Here is a 19,197-nt window from a genome sequence, read left to right as displayed (position 1 = left end):
TTCCCAAGATGCCCTACGAGATGCACTTGCGTCTCCCGCCCCTCTACTGCCCTTTAAGAGTCTTCTATTGGCTTATCTCCAGGGAGGAGCCAGTAAACTACATTTTCCGGCGTGCCCGTAGGTGGCTGCCTCCTTCCGGCCGACGTGTCTTTCAGGAAGGGGAGCGAGTGAGAGTGCAGCGATATGGCTCCTGGTCCGGCTTCTGGCGGCTCCGGGGAGGTGGACGAGCTGTTCGACGTGAAGAACGCCTTCTACATTGGCAGCTACCAGCAGTGCATCAACGAGGCGCAGCGGGTGAAGGTGCGGCGGCTCCGGGGCTGGGAGACCCTGGGGGCGGAGACGGAAGAGGCTTCCTGGTGGTCGCGGGTCGGACTCTGATTTTAAAAACCCTACCTTTTCTCCTAGCGCCGTTTCACCCCCCACATCTCTTCAGAGCGCGGTGAGGAATTGTCTTTGTCCCTTGACAAAACTCAAAGCAGTACCATTTCGTGATAATTCTTACTTTGACCGCTCACTCTGCACCTTAGGTGTTCGAATGAGAGAGATTCATGCCTCTATAGTAATAGTAACAAATATAATACTACGCTGCGGTGGTAATAATGGTAATAACAATAATAGTTCTCATTTGTTTCCGCCATGCCCTCAATACCCCTAAAGTAGAGACTATTATTTATCCTCATTTTACAGGTGAGAGAACAAGGAGGCTCAAGAGAGAAATGACTTCTCGCCTGTTACCCTGCCCCACTAGCCAGTTTATTTCTCCCCAGACTTGCTCATTCATTCTTTCCTCACTGATATCTGTATGGGCCAGGCCGTGTATCCGTGCTAGGCTCAAAGCTGTGACAAAATAAATAAAACTATCTTTCTTGGAAACCTCAGCTCCCAAGGGAGGCAGATAAACAATAAGAAAGTAAATAAAGTATCAGGGGCATCCCTGGTGGTCCAGCGGTTAAGCCTTGGCATTTCCACTACAGAGGGGCGTGGTTCCATCCCTGGTTGGGGAAGTTCCGAATGCCACGCCAAATACAAATACAAATAAATAAAAGTAAGTCATTTAAAAGGTGTCAGGAAGTGGTGTGATGGAGAGTGGTGGCAGTGAGCCTACCTGAGAGCTAGAAACTGCAGCTGGAAAGGCCCAGGCAGTGAGTGGGTGACGGGCAAGGGGGCAGCCAGGACCGCTAGCAGCACCTTTTTGGGAAGGAGATGGATGGTACTGTCTGTCACTTTGAGAGTGAGCTATTGGAGATTTTAAAAAAACATTATTTTTTTTTTTTGTATATTTATTTTTGGCTGTGTGGGGTCTTCATTGCTGCTCAGGCTTCTCTAGTTGCAGAGCGCAGGGACTGCTCATTACATGAGCTTCTCACTGCGGTGGCTTCTCTTGCTGCAGAGCGCAGGTTCTACATTTAAGGGCTTCAGTGGTTGGGGCTTGCAGGCTCTAGAGTGCTGGCCCAGTGGTTGTGGCACATGGATTCCGTTCCTCTGAAGCATGTGGAATCTTCCTTGACTCATCACTGGCAGGCAGACTCCCTCCCAACCACTGGACCACCAGGAAATCCCGAGGATTTTTAAGAGCCGTGAATGTGACAGGGTCTTTGCCTGCCCTCATGGTCTAGTGTTCTGAAGAGAGTAAACGAGTAAAGAATCGAGTGAATACATAATTACAACTTGAGCCCTGCAGGGATAGGAGATAGAAAGTGCTGATCACCTATTGGGTGGGGGGGTGCTGCTTCATGTGGGAGTGGTCAAATCAGACCAAGCTTCTGTGACTGTCATCTAACCCTGTGACCAAACCTTGAGAAGGCCCTCACTCCATAGGTGAGAGTCCCAGAGGTGCTGAGGCGGGGGTGAGCTTTGTGTAGTCAAGGCTGGGGTTGCAGAAGTGGGGCGAGGACAGTGGGGGAGATGAAGATTGAAGTGCTCAGAGTGAGAGGCAAGGCCTGGGGGGCAGGGGTGGGCACAGCAAGGGCTTGGAGTTTATTCCGAAGGTGTGGGAGGCCATAGGAGCACCATGCAAGGGAGTGGCAGACGTCTTCACTGAGGCGGCCGGGGGGTTGGAGAAGTTTGGATTCTGAAGTGGAGAAGGCTTGCTTTCCCCTTTTGGCCCTTAGCAGTGAGCCCCACTTCCCTGCTTGTCATCTGTGGTCTGGAGGGTAAAACCTCAGGCTTCAGTAAGAGGTTCCGATTGGTTGAAAGGATGTTTGCCTGATTGTATTAGTTTTCCATTGTCAGTGTGACAAAGGATAGCTCAAGGCAACACACGTTTACTATCTTGCAGCTTCTGTAGGTCAGAAGTCCAACCCTGCTCTCACTAAGCTAAAATCAACGTCAGAAGTCCAACCCTGCTCTCACTAAGCTAAAATCAACGTATCGGCCGCCCGGCTGTGTTCTTTCTGGAGATTCTTTGGAAGAGCCACCTTCCTTACTCATTGAAGTTGCTGCTGCTTGGCCAGGGGCCACCCTTAGCTCCTGGAGGCTTCTAGATGCCTCTCTCCAGCCCTCAACTTCCCATATCACCCTTCCATCTCAGAATCAGCCATGGGGGAACTTTTCTGGTGGTCCAGTGGTTAAGACTCTGTGCTCCCAATGCAGGGGGCCTAGGTTCAATTCCTGGTCAGGGAACGGGATCCCACATGCTGCAATGAAGATCTCCTGTGCCGCAACTAACATCTGGTGCAGCCAAATAAATTAAAAAAGAGGAAAAAAAGATCCAGGCATGGGGGTTCTTGGAGTCTTGCTTGCAAGTTTCCCCTTCCCCTTCATTCCTTTTGTCTAAAAGTCCTCTGCTTTTAAGGGGTTCTGTATTAGACTGGACCCTCCCAGATAACCCAGCATGGTCTCCCCATGTTCAGGTCCATAATCTTAATCACACCTGTGAAGTCTCTTTTGTGACATAAGGAAAGCTGTCCCAAGGGCTGCCGTGGACATCTCTCGGGGCCTTATTGCGCTCAGCGTCACAGTTGTTAACGTGCCTCCCTGCCGAGTAAAGCAGACCACAGGAAGGTTCAGACAGGCCTGGCTGCCTCAGGTTCTGGCTCTTCTGTGTGCTCTCTGCAGCCAGGGCTGTCACGGCACCCCTCTGAGCCTTGCTTTCCCCTCCTGTCGGATGAGAGCCATGACTTTCATCTCAGTAGGGCCCCGTGAGGTTCTGCGTCATACTCAGCGATCCACCTTCTGTCTTCGGTTGCGTGTTCTGTTTATGTTATAGCAATGTGTTCTTTGAGTCTTACTGTGTCATAATATGCAAATTTTACCTCCCTGCTGAAAGAAGCAGCACGACCTGCTGTATGCAGAGAGCTATGGAAAGCAAAGGAAACCAGATCAGCTGTCAGGTCACTGTTGGAGGCAAGGCTGTGGCACAACCTCTGAGCTGGGGCCTGGGTACCCTCTTTTGCAACATGGTAAAGATGCACTGGCACCGAACCAAGAGATCCTCCCTGACACGGCCAGAAGAATGGGAGTCCTTTCCCTGCTGAGCCCTTTGGCTTGCGTTAGTTCTGGTCCACAGGCCACCTGAGCCCTCCTCGGCAGCTTGTGTTGTGTTAAATGGTGTCCCTGATGAGATGCATCCACTCGGAACCTGTGACTGTGACTTATTTGGAAGAGGGTCTTTGCACACTGCCAGGGGGTGCCTGGTAAAGAATCCGCCTGCCGACATGGGAGACACAGGAGATGAGGTTCAGTCCCTGGGTCGGGAAGATCCCCTGGAGGAGAAAATGGCAACCCACTCCAGTATTCTTGCCTGGGAAATTCCGTGGACAGAAGATTCTGGCAGGCTACCTCCATGGGGTCACAAAGAGTCACACACTTCTGAGCAAACATGCACGGAGTTGGAATCCAGTGAGGGATCTCTGGATGAGATTAGCCAGGATTTAGGATCGGCCCTAGACAAACCTAGACAGCGTATTAAAAAGCAGAGACGTCACTTTGCCAACAAAGGCACCTATAGTCAGAGAGATGGTTTTTCTAGTAGTCGTGTATGGATATGAGAGTTGGACCGTAAAGAAAGCTGAGTACTGAAGAATTGATGCTTTCAAATTGTGCTGGAGAAGACTCTTGAGAGTCCCTTGGATTGCAAGGAAATCAAACCAATCAATCCTAAAGGAAATCAACCCTGAATATTCATTGGAAGGACTGATGCTAAAGCTGAAACTCCAGTACTTTGGCCACCTGATGTGAAGACCCAACTCACTGGAAAAGACCCTGATGTTGGGAAAGATTGAGTGCAAAAGGAGAAGGGGACGACAGAGGATGAGATAGTTGGATGGCATCACCAACTCAACGGACGTGAGCTTGAGCAAAATCATGAGATAGTGAAGGATAGGGAAGCCTGGCGTGCTACAGTCCATGGGGTCACAAAGAGTCGGACATGGCTGAGCAACTAAACAGCAAGTAAATCCAATGACTGGTGTCCTTCTAAGAGAAAGGCAGAGAGAGAGGCTTGAGGCAGACAGAAAAAGTGGAGGCAGAGGTTGGGGTGATGCAGTCGCCAGCCAAGCATGAGGCAAAGGCGGATCCTCTCGGCCTGTGGAAGGAGCCCTGCTCTGCTGGCACCTTGATCTCGGACCTCTGGCCTCCAGAACCACAAGAGAACAAGTTTCTGTTCTGAACCACGCCCGAGGTGGTAGTTGGTTATAGCAACTTCAGACAGGCACCCCCAGAGGTGGCCCCAGGTGGAGCCCCTGGTATGTTCCGATGCTGGCACCGTCATGATGTCTGTTTCCCTGCTTGTCGGCCGTTTCTCGAGTGCCCACAAGATGGCAGGCACCGCACAGGTGTTGAGGGTGAAGCAGCTGAGAAAGCCTCCAGGAGCTGATGGTCTAGTGCGGTCGGGTGACGCTGATGGCCAGTCAGAGGATGGGATGTGGTCCCCTTCCCCAACCCCATCCCTGGCCTCCCTGGACAGTTCCCCTGGCTCTCAGGCCTGGCTGCACCTCTGAGCTGTTTGCAGGCAGTTTGATGTCACTGGTGGATGTGAGCCTCCTGGCTTTTCTGATCTTTGAGCTCCCAGGTGGAACTGATGAGCTGTCAGGACTGGGCACCAGGGCACTCCCCTGGTGACATGCTTCATGGTTCCTGGGGTTCCCTGGTCTGTACACCTGTCTTTGTTCCTATGCCTCCCAGAAGCTCTTCTCTTTGGCTGCTTGGGAAAGTCCTGAGATCTGCGTGTGGGGTCTCACTGACCCCTCTTCAGCCATCCTGCAGGGTCGGTGGTGTGCCTGTTTGACACAGAGGGCAGCTGAGGCTCAGGGTGGCCTCTGGTCCCCTGGTCCCTCGCAGGGCATCTCACTGTGTCCATGCTTCAAAGATACCAAGAGCCAGCATTTGTCTCTCTCTTTTTTTGAAGAAAATAATCTTATTTGTTTTATTTTTGGCTGCCCTGGGTCTTCGTTGCTGCACGCAGGCGTTCTCTAGTTGCGGTGAACAAGGGTCGTCAGTGTGTGTGGCTCACTGCAGCGGCCTCTCTGGTAGAGCTTGGGCTCTAGGGTTGGGGCTTCAGTAGCTGTGGCGCACGGGCTTAGTGGCCTTGCAGCACGTGGCTATTCCCGGATCAGGGATTGGACCCGTGTCTCCTGCGTTGGCGGGTGGATTCTTTACCACTGAGCCTCCAGAGAAGCCCCTGTCTCTCTCTCTTTTTATCCTGAAGGTGGTGTGGGGACCCCAGCTGGGTTGGCCTCACCAGTGTCCAGCTTTGAGGGTCCTTTGAGAGTCACTTCTTTAGGAGACACTGTGTTCCAAGTCCTGGCCAGATCCCGGCTGGCCACCGTGGCTGGAGCAAGCTGCCGAGACCCCATGGCGAAGCTGGCTGGAGTCCAGCTGGGGCCAGAAGCCAGGCTTCTTGTTTGCAGTCTCCGGTGGCCTGAGAGGAGGACATGTCCACCTCCCTCACACCCTCAGGCTGGGAAGAAGGCCCGGGCACTTGGAGTCTGGTTCTCAGCCTCGGGGGAGGGTAGTCCTGGCATGCTCCCACTGGTGGCGCTCCAGGCCATTGTTCCCCAGCTCGGGCAGCTTGGCAGGCCGTTCTCTCTGCTGGTCCCCAGGCCCCGTGGTTTGGAGTGGCGGCTCCAAGGTGGCCAGGCCCACTTGCCCGGTCACTTTCCTCTCCCGGCCCCCGCGTGGGCCTGCCCCAGCACCCCCGCACCCTCTGGGCTGAGTTGCTCTGTGCCTGCCCACCCCAGGCACCGTGGGGCCTCCAGGAAGTCGGCCAGCACTCCAGGGCATGGTCCAAGGCTGTTCCCCCAAGGAAGGGCCCCTCCCGTGCCCACAGCCACCCAGGGGCCCTCTTCAGGGTGCTGCAGTGAACTCTGCATGAGCTCGCCTTACAGCTGCTTCTGGGTTCTGTGCGGTGACTGGGCTGACTGAACGTGGTCTGTGGGCCTTGTCCCCATGGACGCGGCGGTCCCCGAGGACGCCCCCCGCCTGGCTAGACCCCAGCATCGCTGTGCTGGGGCGGCCAAGCTGAGCTCTCCCAGAAAGGTCCTCTGAGTGAGGCGGATCTTCATCTCTCCTGTTTATCACTTTTAAAGAGCGTTTTGAAACCAAAGCAGCCTGGAAGGATCTGCTGCAGACAGTAAAGTCCCCTTTGCACGTCCCCCACCAGGTCCCATCCCTTCTCCAGCATCAGCCATCCATCTCCAGATGGGTCTTCCCAGGCCTGCCTTCCGGGCTTGTACAGACTTAGGCATCAGTGCACGCCCACCCCCGACCCCACTGCAGGCGTCCTCGGACCACCTGGACTGTTGAGCTGCTTCCATTTTGGTCCGCTGCGCCTCAGGTCCTTCCCCATCGGCATGAGCAGCCCAGTGTCCCGTGGTCAGAAGTGTGGCTTCTGCCCCGGCCCCTTCTGTATGGCTGGGGCCGTTTCAGCACTGTTAGTGTCCCCGTCCCTCACCCAGCCGGGTGGGGGTGACAGTCGAGCCTCCTTTCCCAGGGGGATGTCCTGGGGGCACAGAATGGGGTGCCCAGCATGCTGTGTGCCGTCTGTGGCGGCTGCTCTCCTGCGGCCGAAGGTCCTAAGGTGGCAGAGGGCCAGGGCGGGGACTAGGGCCCAGACTCCTGGGAAGGCTGCCCGCGGCTGGCCTCTGTGGGGCTGCTGGCCGCACGGCCTCCACGAGTCCTGACTTACCTTTGCTTCCGCAGCCATCCAGCCCGGAGAGAGATGTGGAGCGGGATGTCTTCCTGTACAGAGCGTACCTGGCCCAGGTGAGCATGGGCCATTGACCATGACTGCTGGTGCCCTGGGACAGGAGAGTCAGGAGCAGAGTGTCGGTGGGGGCAGGATCCACGCAGCCGGTGTGGCCGCTGCAAGTCGGTGACCGTGTCACTGAGGCCCTGCAGCACCAGCTCAGGAGACCAGTGTTGGGATTTCTTGTTTTGCTTTTTTTTCCCTTCACTTAATCAGTAGATTTTACTCGTTCAGTATGGTTCTGGGTTTACAGAATAACTGAGCAGATGATAAAAAGAATTCCAAATCCCCAGCCCCACCCCACAGGCGTTTTCTCTCATTAACAGTTTGGGTTCATGGGGTGCTTTTGTTAGAACTGATGCACTGGTATTGATGCTGTTATTAACTAGAGCTGGCAGTTTAGATGCTACAGTTAAAGTTTTAAAAGCATCGTTACATGCTGTGCTCAGTCCTGTCCAACTCTTTGTGACCCTGTGGGCTGTAGTCTGCCAGGCTCGTCTGTCCATGGGATTTTCCAGGCGAGAGTACTAGAGGGGGAGCCATTTCCTGCTCCAAGGTCTTCCCACCCAGGGATGGAGCCCACATCTCTTAGTGTCTCCTGCATTGGCAGGCGGGTTCTTTACCTGGGTCTTAAAAAGCAGCCTTCCCCTGGGACATAATGCAGTGAGAGTTCATCCCCCTGTTGTATAGGCAACCCAGACTCTGCAGAGAGGATTGAACTGTGCCTGCCGTGTTCCCACCCCAGGCCCACAGCACGGGTGTGGCCGCCAGCCTCGTCCCCTTAGAGCAGCGGGGAAAGGGCAGGCCTGGGCTGCTGTGTGGAGGGCACATGGCTCCACAGGTGCCCCCCACCTCGCCTCAGGCCTCAGGTGGCTTCCCAGGTCTGTTTGCATCTTTCCCTCTGTGGAGCATTCTAGAACCTGAGGGGACCTCCCCCTGTGGCCCAGGTGCTCCTCCCCGCCACCTCCCACCTCCAGGGTATGTGTGCCCCCCGTCAGAGTAGGGTGCCCCAGTGCACTGCAGAGTCTCCTTGGATATGTTCATATCTGCATGTGTGTCTTTAAAAGATAAACACATGTAGGGACTACCCCGGTGGCCCAGTGGTTAAGGATCTGTGGCTTCCATGCAGGGGTCACGGGTTTGACCCCTGGTCGGAGAACTGAGGCCCCACGTACCGTATGGCAAGGCCAAAAAAATTTTTTTTAATAAATTTTTAAAAAGTAAAGGTGAAGACACGTAGAAGGCAATGAACACACTGAAACTGCCTGGAAAGGAACAGGGAAATGGGTCCCTGATTCCAGTTTCCCTTCGCAGCGACCTCCCTGCTGGGTGTCTGTGGGCGGGGGGGAGCACGTGCCCAGTTTCCCTGACCCTGGTGACCCCCTCCCCTTCACCACCTGGGGCTGTACAGTGGCCGGCAGGGTCTGCAGCTGGAGCGGTGGGCAGCGTGGCTAACGGGGGATGCTGGGGTGACTCCCGCGGGCCAAGGGGCGTCCCTGGGAGCAGTAGGTGCTGGGGCTTCACCAGGGCGATGCTTCCACCAAGCAGCCCTTGTATGTTCCCTGGGGTCTGGGACACACAAACTGCACCGGGAGGTCGGGCGGGGCTGACGGCGTCTGTGTCCTGCCTGCAGAGGAAGTACGGCGTGGTGCTGGATGAGATCAAGCCCTCCTCTGCCCCCGAGCTGCAGGCCGTGCGCATGTTTGCTGAGTACCTGGCCAGCGACAGCCGGCGGTGAGGCTGGGGCGCTGTGGGCGGGCCTGGGCGGTCAAGGGGTGTCTGGTGGGCATCCCTGCTGTGCCCTCTCGCCTCGCTGAGCCTTGGTTCCGCTCACCCGCACAGTGGGGGCAGTGAGGGGCCCTGCTTCAAGGAGGTCTCTGTGGGGGCGGGGGACCAGAGGTGGGGACTGCACAGCTGCCTAGGGGCTGCGGGAACCTCGTTGCCCAGAGAGCCTCCCCGGGACACACAGCAGGGACCCTCCCCACCTTCCGTTGCTGCTCCGCCTGTGTTGCGGGGAGGCACTGGCGGCTGCACCGCCTGTCATTCATCTCTGCAGGCGGGTGGGAGGGCAGACACTACGTCCTCACTCTGAGCTGCATGTCTGCCTCATGCCGCTGATAGCAGTCATCAGACTCCCTCAGGCGGTGGCCGCGAGAGGCGAGGGTCAGGGCTGTAGGGACCTGGAAGCGCTGGGTCTTCCAGGACCAGGCCTGCCTGTTCTCTGCTGCCCGGCGTGGGGTCTGAGACCACTCACGGTCCGGTCCTTCTGGCTTCAGGTGGCTCCTGCTCAGGCAGGTCTTGGGCTGAGATGCTCACCCAGGTGCCTGTGAGCTCAGCCTCTGGCTGGGAGCTTTGTGGCCCTGCCTCACCTGTGCGTGGAGCACCAGCCTGACACAGCAGGCCCTGTGGTCCCCCTGCACCTCGGTTCCCCCCACCCCCGGAAATGGACTGCTCACAAAGCCCCCTGGGATTTCAGAGGTGAAACACCCCCCAGAGGGTGGCTGGGCTAGAAGGCTGGGGCAGCACAGCCCATGACAGGGAGACGCTCTGCTCTGTGAGCCGACCCCAGCTGCCCGTCTCAGCTCCGGGGCCTTCACTCACAGCACCGTGACGCCTCGGGGTCTCACGGGGTCCTCTCCTGAATGCTGCCCTGTGGAGCTTGTTAGACCAGGATGTGGGCATGACCTCATCGATACTACGCCTCCCTCGTGGGCTGCTGCAGCCCTCTGTGGATCCCAAGTGTGGATATCTCCTGTGCCCCCACTTCTGCTCCTCATGGGGGGCAGCACCCCATGCGCAACCTCCTTTGATCTGGCTCCTTGGTCCTCAAAGAGACCTGAGGGGTTTCTTCAAAGAGGCTTAAGCAGTGGCAGCTGAATGGGGACCCCCAAAAGTGGTGAGCCTGACCTCGTTGGAAACGGGGTCTCTGCAGATGTAAGTGGTTAAAGACCTTGAGCTCATCTTGGATGTAAGGTGGGCCCTAAATCCAGTGACGGGTGTCTTCAGAAGAGGGGGAGAGAAGACGCAGACGCGGAGGCCACCTGAAGACGCGGGCAGAGATCTGGACAGAAGACACAAGCCAAGGACTGCCACAGCCCCGAGAGCCAGGGGGCGGCCCCAGACACGCTGTCCCTTGGAGCCCTGCAGAAGAAACCAGTCCTGCCAACACCTTTAAAAAAAAAAAGATTTGGCTGCACTGAGTCTCAGTTGCCACAGGCAGGAACTTTGATCCTCACTGCAGCATCTTTAGTTGCGGCATGCGACATCTTAGTTGTGGTACTTGGGGTCTAGTCCCTGATCAGGGATTGAACCAGGGCCCCCTGCGTTGGGGGCATAGAGTTTTACCCACTAGACCACAGGGAAGTCCCCTGCCAACACCTTGATTTCAGACTGCTGACTTCTAGAACTGTGAGAGAATACATCCTGTCGTTTCACTGCTTCCTGGTACCTGGTGCTTTGTGATGACCTGGGACAGTAAGACAGGCGCCCTCTCTGCACCTCACTAGCCTGGGTGATGAGCCCTTTGCGAAGGGGAAGGAGCTCTGGGGCTGCTGTGAGCATTACAGAAAAGAACCCACAGGAGGCCCAGGGCATGGAGCTGGTGCTCAGAAAAGCAGAGGTGTTCACAGTGCATCCGTCCTGACATTGCAGACCGCCACCCCACACAGACTGTCTGGCAGGCAGGTGGTGGAGGAAGCGCCAGAGCCCACGGGATAACCACAGCACCTTCCAGTAACAGCGCACGCTACCTGTTCACCGCCTGTGCGCCGGGAAGCAGGCAGGAAGCTTTGTGAGGTGGCCTTGGGGCAGCTCATGCCAGCCCTGTGGGGTCCCTGCACAGTCATGCCGCATGCGCAGTGGGCAGCACACTTAGCTGTGAAGTCACATGTCTGTCAGGCCCCTTTCTGGTGGGCGCGGACAGGCTGACAGACCCATCCCTGGCCTCCAGGGGCCCTGGGGTACACCACCCCTCAGCAACCCACATGAGACATAGGTGTTTGTTGAGACGGCATCAGTCCCGAGCCATGGCGTTTGTCCAGTAGTGACACAGGGCCCTTCTCTCATTAATTGCTCAGCAGGCCTTTGAAACAAGAATCCCAACTCCTCGATTCAGTTAAGCAGTTCATTTCTGGTGTAATGTGACTGTGGGTGCACCCAGCTGGTCCTCAGGCCAGCCTGGACTCTGGCCTGGTGCCAGCACCCGAGCCCCAGCCCAGCACACCACCCACCTGTCGGAAGCAGTCAGGCTGGGGAGCCAGGGACAGCCACCTTGGCTGCGGGGCATTCCCCCACACAGCCGCCCTCAGCACCCAGGCCCAGTGCTGACCGAGGCAGATCTGGCCCCTCTGCTGCGACCACCAGCCTCCTGGGGAAGTTGGTGGCGGCATGAGGTTGAGGTGCCCCTGTGCAGCCTCAGGTCCCTGCGGCGGGAGGTGCCCCTGGCAAAGCCAGCCCACCCCTCTGCATTGGGGTGGTGTGGACACCTCAGCCCTTGGGCACTGATGCTGGGGGAGCATGGGGCCTGGGTGGTCATCTGCGGGCAGGGCCGGCATGACCCTTCCTGCACCGCATCTCCCCATGGGGCCTGGCGCACCTGACCCCACTTCTGGCCTTGGTTTCCCTGTCTGTGTGAAGGCTGAGAAGTGCTTGATGAGGTGGGGAGACTGGCACCCAGAGGGGCTTGGCGCAGACAGCTGGGCCCATCCTGCCCACTGCTGCTCTCTGCCTGAGGGGGTCTGTCTGTTCCCCCTGGGGGTGCGGCCACCCCCTGCCCCTGCCGTGGGCCATGAGCAGCTGTGTCTCGCAGGGACGCGATCGTGGCCGAGCTGGACCGGGAGATGAGCCGGAGCGTGGATGTGACCAACACCACCTTCCTGCTCATGGCCGCTTCCATCTACTTCTACGACCAGAACCCAGACGCAGCCCTGCGCACCCTTCACCAGGGGGACAGCCTGGAGTGGTGAGTGGCCATCTTACACGGGGGTTTGTGGGGGCCTGCCTGAGAGGCAGCTCAGAGCCTCATCAGCCGTTGTCATAGGAACGGCGAGGGGGGCTGCTTGGAAAGTGGGCCTGGGGTGGGGCGCAGGCCTCTTGTCCCAGCTCCAGCTCTTGTTCCCAGTCCCAGAGACGCTCTCTTCCGCACGGCTGGGCTGCTGCTCTGAGGACAGGGCACCCTCCGCTGAAAAGCGTCTGTTCCCAGCAGCAGAGCTGAAAGCACCTTTGTCTCTGCCCAAGGCCTCTGTGCCCGCCCTCCCTCCACGAAGCCTTGGGCTCCTCTGTCCAGGGCCCTGGCCTGTCCACCTCTTCCTTGGGCCCTCAGCACCCTCCGCTGAGGCCGGCCCTCGGGCACTGCAGGCCTGGGCCCTGGAGCCCCCAGCCCAGGAGGCGGCTCTGGGCTGTGCTGTGACCCTCGCTCTGGCCAGGGCTCCATGAGCACCCTGGTTTCTGCCTTCCCTTGGTTAGTCTTCCTTCTTGCCCGCTTACATCCCACCTCAATCCAGAAGGGGGTTTGCAGTTGGCCTGGTGCATGGCTGAGGGGAAGGTGGATCCGCGAATGTTTCTCATGCCTCTCCCCGGGCTCTCCTGGGCACTGGGTCACGTCCTGGCAGGCGAGCTCTGGAACAAGAGGCCACATTAGTGATTGGGTCCCAGCTGTCTAGGCCTGAGAAGGGGTGGTGGGTGTGGATGCTGAAGGCAAGGACCACGTGCTTCCCTGCAGCACTTCCTCTGGGAGCACTGGGAAGGGAGTGTGTTTGGAAAGAGGAGGGGCGTGCGAACCTGGTGGCTGGCCATGGGGTGGGCAGGGAGCGGGCTGCAGGCCTGGGGACCCCGTGGAGCTCTCGGCCTGATCCTGCTCCACAGAGGCACAGGGCCTGGGACGCGATGGGGCGCTGGTTGCGGCGAGCAGTGCCCACAGAGTTTGATTCTACCGGGCTGATGGTCAGCCTCAGTTTTCCCCTCTGCAAAGTGGGACTGTGTGTGTGCTCGGTGGCCCGAGCACTAACAGGAAGTTTTGGGAAGGTGGTGCTTACAGAGTGAGCTCCCAGAGGGAGGGTGTGGTGGGGTGAGGGTTCACGGACCACACACCTTTCCTGCAGCATGGCCATGACGGTGCAGATCCTGCTGAAGCTTGACCGCCTGGACCTCGCCCGGTAAGCCCGTCCCCGCTGGGGCTGCTGGGCGATGGCCTGTGCTGGGGGTGGGAGGGGAGGCTATCTTAGCAAAGGCCAGGCTGTGCTGGGACCCTGAATTCTCCAGAAACCGGGCCTTTGTCTTCAGTGGGGACCAACCCGAGCACACCCCTGGCTCAGATCATCGGCAACGCGAATGTTTCTCCATGTAGTGCGTTGTGGTCCACGGGGGTGACGGCACCACTGGTTACCTGCCTGGCCCTGCACTGTGCTGCCTGGGTTGAGGGGTGTCGCTGCTGGTGCCTCAGCTTCCTTCTGTGAGGCCGGCAGCAGGGCCCGGCCTGCAGGGTGGGGGCAGGCTTCGGGTGTGTGCAGCCGCAGGGGGGCTGCCAAGGCCTCATGAGCAAGGAACTTGGGCAGGGGTGGGGGACAGCGGCCGGGCCCCACAGCCACTGGGCACCTCTCCTCCGCCTCCAGGAAGGAGCTGAAGAAAATGCAGGACCAGGACGAGGACGCTACGCTCACCCAGCTGGCCACCGCCTGGGCCAGCTTGGCTGCGGTGAGCCCCTGCCCAGCCTGGGTGGGAGCACAGGGGCAGGAGCAGCTGGGCTTCATGGACACCCCGGGCCTCGTGCTTTCTTGGGGGCCAGTCGCCTGTAAAAGCCCAGAACATTTTCCCCATTACTCAGCCTTGACCCCTTCTGGCTTCCTATAGCCCAGTAGCTTGGCTAGAGCCAGGGTGAACCGACTGGAGGTCTCCGAACCAGACTCAGCGTGCCTCTCCCTGCACACACTCCCACTCCCACCCGGGTGCGGGAAACCAGCCTGGCAGCACACCCTCGTCTGGGGCCTGGCCCCAGGCTCGGCTGCTGCTCAGCTTGCTCTCCAGGCTACTGGCACAAAGCTGGGGCCCGAGTCCTCCCTCGCACCCTCCCTCCTCGAGCCCAGCCCCCCCTACCCCCACATGCCTGGGCACCCCTCTCCTGGCAGCAGCCCCATTTCTGTCTTGGGCTTTTAACTTCCTTTCTCTGAGTTCACGCTTTTGTCCAGGCTTTTTAAAACGTGCTCCTTGTCTGCGTGCATCTGCATGTTGCTTTGCACGGCTGAGGCCTCACCCCATAGGATCCATTCAGTGCAGGCGACACACCCCAACGGTCCTCTCTGTAGCCTTGCATTTGTTCACAAGTGCGTCTCCGTGTCAGGCTCCCCTGCCAGCGTGACACTGTGTCTCTACCAGGCAGACAGAACCTGCTATTCAGAATGCGGGCGGGCGGGCTGAGGACCGACCATGGAACAGAGGCTGGTGGGCCGTGTGTCCCAGCCCAGACCTTGGCCCAGCTGCCAGTGTGTTGATTCCTCCTTCTTGAAGCTGAGCCTTTCAAGTCCATAAACTGAGGGCTTGAGGGAGCCGAGTTTGAGGGGTCTGCACACTGCCTCGGCCCCTTCGCAGCACAGGCTGCTCAAGGGCCTCTGTGTGGAAGGGAGTGGCGTCCCCAGGGTGCCTGCCCTGAGATCCCTCTAGGAGGGAGCAGGCTGGGGCAGGGCAGCAGGGTGACAAGGCGGTGATGTCCCAACTGTCCCCGCAGGGAGGTGAGAAGCTCCAGGATGCCTACTACATCTTCCAGGAGATGGCCGACAAGTGTTCACCGACCCTGCTGCTGCTCAACGGGCAGGCAGCCTGCCACATGGCGCAGGGCCGCTGGGAGGCCGCTGAGGGTGTGCTGCAGGAGGCACTGGACAAGGTAGGGGCAGGCCCGGCCCCAGCCCAGAAACAGGTGCGGCAGGGGCCCCACGCAGGCCCTGCTGGCCAGGTGGGGATTCTCACGCTGACTCAGCTAAAAGTCGGGATTGTGAACCACAGTCCTCATTCTGACTTCTCTTGAAAATGGGAGGATCCCGTCAGCCCAGGCCTGAGCTAAGCAGACACATGCCCCGTCTTCTCACTGATGCCGCCGCTGCCTGACCTGGGCCCTTTCAGGGTGATGACCCCTGACCTGGATCTGTGCTTGAGAGAGACCCCTACTGTTGGCTGCTGGGGAGCGAGCACAGCACACACACACGTGTCGCCTGTGCCTGTGCTCACCGAGTGGAGGCCCTGAGCATGCCGCCCGCGGGGGCTGGGGGCCGCCGTAGTGGCCTGCCTTCTCCCGACTGACAGCTGAGGCGGTTTTTGATACAATGAGAAACTGATGCCAGTGGGCAGCCCCTCCCTCTTCACCTCTGTGAGGGGCCAGGCTGTCACGGCAGGCCATTGGCCACGCAGAGATAGGCCAAAGGGCGGTGGTGGGGTCATCAGGCTGCGCGTGTGGAGCTGTGCCCTGTGCCAGCCAGTGGCCAGGGTCCACACGGCCCCTTGAGCCTGCGACACCCCGCGCAGCATGTCCCTGCCTCGCCCCCCCATCAGGGCCTTCGGGCTGGGGTTCCCGGCCAAGGCAGCAGCCGAGCCCGTTCCCAGGATTCCCCGGGCTTCAGCGCCCAGTGTGGGCGGGTGAGGGGAGGTCAGCTGCTTGGAGGTTCTGGTAATTTCCTGCAGTTTCCTGTCAGGTCCCCTGGGGAGTGGGCGGGCCCTACCCCATGGTCTCAGGCCTCACGGCTGCAGCAGGAGGACCAGCTCGCTGGGCTGCGATACATTGAGGCTGCCTTGGCCTAGACTGTCACCTTAAGATTTGTGATAAATAAATAGGCCCCTTGGAAACTGCAGCAAGCAGAGTCTCCGGGTCAGTCTGGCCTGTTCAGGAAGCACCAAGCCCCTGGGGAAAGTAGCTGGTGTGGGGAAGCAGAAGGGAAGGCTCCAAGCTCACCACCTGGCCAAGCCTCCAGTCACGGGGCACACTGCATCTCGTAGCCCCAGCCCTGTCTGAGTTGGGGGTGAGTGGGCCAATCCAGTGGCCTGGAGAAGCTGACCCTGCCCGTCCCCTGTGTTGCCAGGACAGCAGCCACCCTGAGACGCTGATCAACCTCGTCGTCCTGTCCCAACACTTGGGCAAGCCTCCTGAGGTAGGCCCCTCCCCGCCCCCATCCAGGTGCAGCCCCTGGGCAAGCCTCCTGAGGTAGGACCCTCCCCGCCCCCAGCAGGTGCAGCAGGTTTTTCTGGTCCTTGCAATGCCAGCCTGGTGTGGGCAAGGGTCTCCAGCGAGGCCCCAGCTCCACAGGGAGCTTGAGGTCACGGAGTCTGAACTTCAAGGCTAGCCTGGGGTTGGGGCAGGAACCTGCTCCCCATGAGTGGATGCAACTGCAGTTGACCCTGGGAAGTTGGTGGTACAGTCACTCCCCCAGGGCCCCCACCCTGCCCGGAGCTCTGAGAGTCCTCTGGACGTGTGAGCTGAGGCTCAGGGCTCCCAGGGTGGGAGCCAGCCTGTGTCACCTCAGAGTCAGGAACAGGCAACAGGACAGAGAAATGGGGCCCAGGGGAGCCATCCCGGTGAGCCTGTCTCGTCTGAGGGTGGAGGGGGAGGATGCCAGGCACTGCCCATTAGGTGCCAGGCCCAGGTGGCCAGGGGCCTGCCACCCCAGAGCTTCATGGGGGTCTGTCCCCAGTGCCTATGGAAGGGCCCCCTGGCAGCCTCAGGGCTTGGGTGTTGTGGGACAGATAGGACAGCGCCCCCACTCAACACAGAGACACCCCCAGACTACCAGTTTGGAAGAAGCAGAGCTGCACAGATGCCCACAGCCTTGTATGTCAGGGCTGGGCCAGGGGGTAGGGCCAGGCTGGGTGCGAGGCTCTGTCTTGGCCCCAGTTCCCATCCCCAGGCCTCTGAGGTGTCTCCATACAGTGCGCCCAGAACAAACCCATCTCTTCTCCCAACTCCATCTCCCGACCTGCCGTCTACTCTGTCTGGCCCCCTGCCTCTCCCTGGGCCTGGGTCCCCACCCAGCCCACATCCCTGAACCTGGTGCATCCCTTCAATCACGTGCAAGTACAGGCTCCTGGCCCCGCCCTCCAGGGTCCCCTCTAATTCAGCATGATTCCGGGGTGTGGGATGATGGAAAAACTTTGGGGAAATTGGGGCTCTTGGTTGGGTCTGGCTGGGTGGTCCTTGTTTCATCCCATTCTGCTTTCCAGGTCAGAGCCAACGTGGGGTCCCCATGTTTAGCTAACCTTGCCTCCTCCCACAGGTGACAAACCGCTACCTGTCCCAGCTAAAGGACGCCCACAGGTCCCACCCCTTCATCAAGGAGTACCAGGCCAAGGTGAGCCTTTGTGGGTGGCCCAGCTCTGTGCCCCAGATCCCACAGGCTCTACTAGGCAAGGTGGGGACTCAGGGCCTGGCTCACAGGTTCTCTCATTTCTCTGTCTCTCTGTACCGTTCCCCCCCCCCGCCCCTACCCCTGCACCCCCAATTTGCATTGAAGGAGAACGACTTTGACCGGTTGGTGCTGCAGTATGCCCCCAGCGCCTGAGGCCTGCCCCAGATGCACTTCCGGAGGAGCTGTGGGAATGCGAGGCCAGGGCTCTGCTGCCCTCTCCGCCGGGCACTTGCCCTTTGGTTAGAAGTACAGGCTGGAAGCCTGCTGTTTTTCAATAAATGTCTCCCTTCCAGGAATCCCCATCCAATCCGTGTTTGCTCCAGCCACTTTGAGGGGGCAGATAGGAGGGACCCCGGGTGACCAAACAGCTACACCCACACCCAGTTGGCATCCAGAGAAGCTGAGGCACAGGGAGGTCACAGCCATCACAAGGGGTACCAGGATTTAAACGCAGCACCCCTGGGGGGTCTGGAGGTGGTGAGGGTGCCAGAAGTACTCAGGCCTCAGCTCAGTTAAGTGGGGAGGGGCCGTGCTAGGTCCTCATAGGAGTAAACATCACCCTACCTCACCGGCCCCTGCTCCTTGCTGCCATGTGGTGAGTCAGGACAGGCCCGCCATGATGGGGGCATGGGTGCCAGAGCAACGCTGTGGCCGAAACACTGAGCTCCCTGCCCAGAAAGATGAGTGCCTAGTGAGCGCCCCTTGATAAGTAGAAGCTGGACAACAGAGGGAGGGGGAGTGGCTGGGGCCTCTGGGATGAGATCACCGTGGAGCTGTGTCCGCCTGAACAAGAAGGATCAGTCAGCCCAGGTTCTGGGAGGCTGAGCCTCCTGTGCAAAGTTCCTGGAGCCGCACTAGAGTCAGCAGGCTGGATGGGGCTTTGTCTCTGGGCCCTTGCCTGGGGAGGGAGAGAAAGAAGATATTTGGCTTCCCCGAGCCTGGCCTCATCTGCCTCGGAGGTGGCCTTTGACTCCCAAGACAGGACAGAGAGCAAGGGACCCCCGGCCCCTCCCCTCCAGGTCAGCAGCGGATTGAGGTGGCAGAGGCCTTCCGGGGCAGGGGCGTCAGTCAGGGGCAGTGGTGTGTACGAGGGTGAGGGCTGGGGTCAGCTCCCTGGGGAAGAGGAGGCCTGCCCTTTCAGGAAGGGCAGGGTACAAGTCCCTTTCTTGGGACTTGAGCAGCCCCCCTCGGAGCCCCCGGTGCCTGGGAGCTCTGGTTCCCAGCTGCCAGCGCCAGGAGCCCCCTTCCGTTTCTGCTCTGCACCCACCTGTTAGCAGCCTCCTATCTGGGCCGTGCCAAAATGAAACTTGAGGCTGGGCTGGGGCTGGTGTGGGGGGCAGCTCTCCCCTTACTGATGGGTGCTGTAGTGACCAGATAGTGCCTGGAGGGGCGGGGGCAGAGATGGGTGGTTGGGATGGTGCAGGGCTGCCCGACTGGTCTTACAGAGGCATGTCCAGCAGCCTGGGACCCCTTAGCTCCCCTCAGCTTGCCAGGCTGGCTGTGGAATTGGGTATCTTTAATGGACAGAATCCTTGCCTGCACGGAGAGCACATTAGAAAATAGTGGGAGGCAGAGCAGGACAAATGGTGGCACATGCCAAGGAGAAGGCTGATGGGGGCAGGGGGATCGGGA

General features: G+C 59.1%; 1 protein-coding gene and 1 non-coding gene across 2 annotated transcripts; both read left to right on the top strand.

Annotated features, from left to right (window-relative positions):
• On the top strand, positions 1-17,867 carry COPE (COPI coat complex subunit epsilon). Its single transcript, XM_040241231.1, has 10 exons — positions 1-300; positions 7,141-7,203; positions 8,820-8,920; positions 11,994-12,146; positions 13,285-13,338; positions 13,795-13,876; positions 14,904-15,059; positions 16,246-16,314; positions 17,434-17,508; positions 17,671-17,867. The coding sequence occupies exons 1-10, from the start codon at positions 184-186 to the stop codon at positions 17,716-17,718; spliced, it is 918 nt and encodes a 305-aa protein (XP_040097165.1). The 5' UTR covers positions 1-183; the 3' UTR covers positions 17,719-17,867.
• On the top strand, positions 2,550-2,622 carry TRNAG-CCC. Its single transcript has one exon. It is a non-coding gene; the product is annotated as a tRNA-Gly (tRNA).
• Positions 17,868-19,197: the final 1,330 nt, after the last annotated feature.

This window comes from Oryx dammah, unplaced genomic scaffold (assembly GCF_014754425.2).
Source record: "Oryx dammah isolate SB20612 unplaced genomic scaffold, SCBI_Odam_1.1 HiC_scaffold_5, whole genome shotgun sequence".
In the NCBI taxonomy this organism is placed as follows: domain Eukaryota; kingdom Metazoa; phylum Chordata; class Mammalia; order Artiodactyla; family Bovidae; genus Oryx; species Oryx dammah.
The sequence above is the reverse complement of the archived record's forward strand: the minus strand, read 5'-3'. Positions and strand labels throughout refer to the sequence as shown.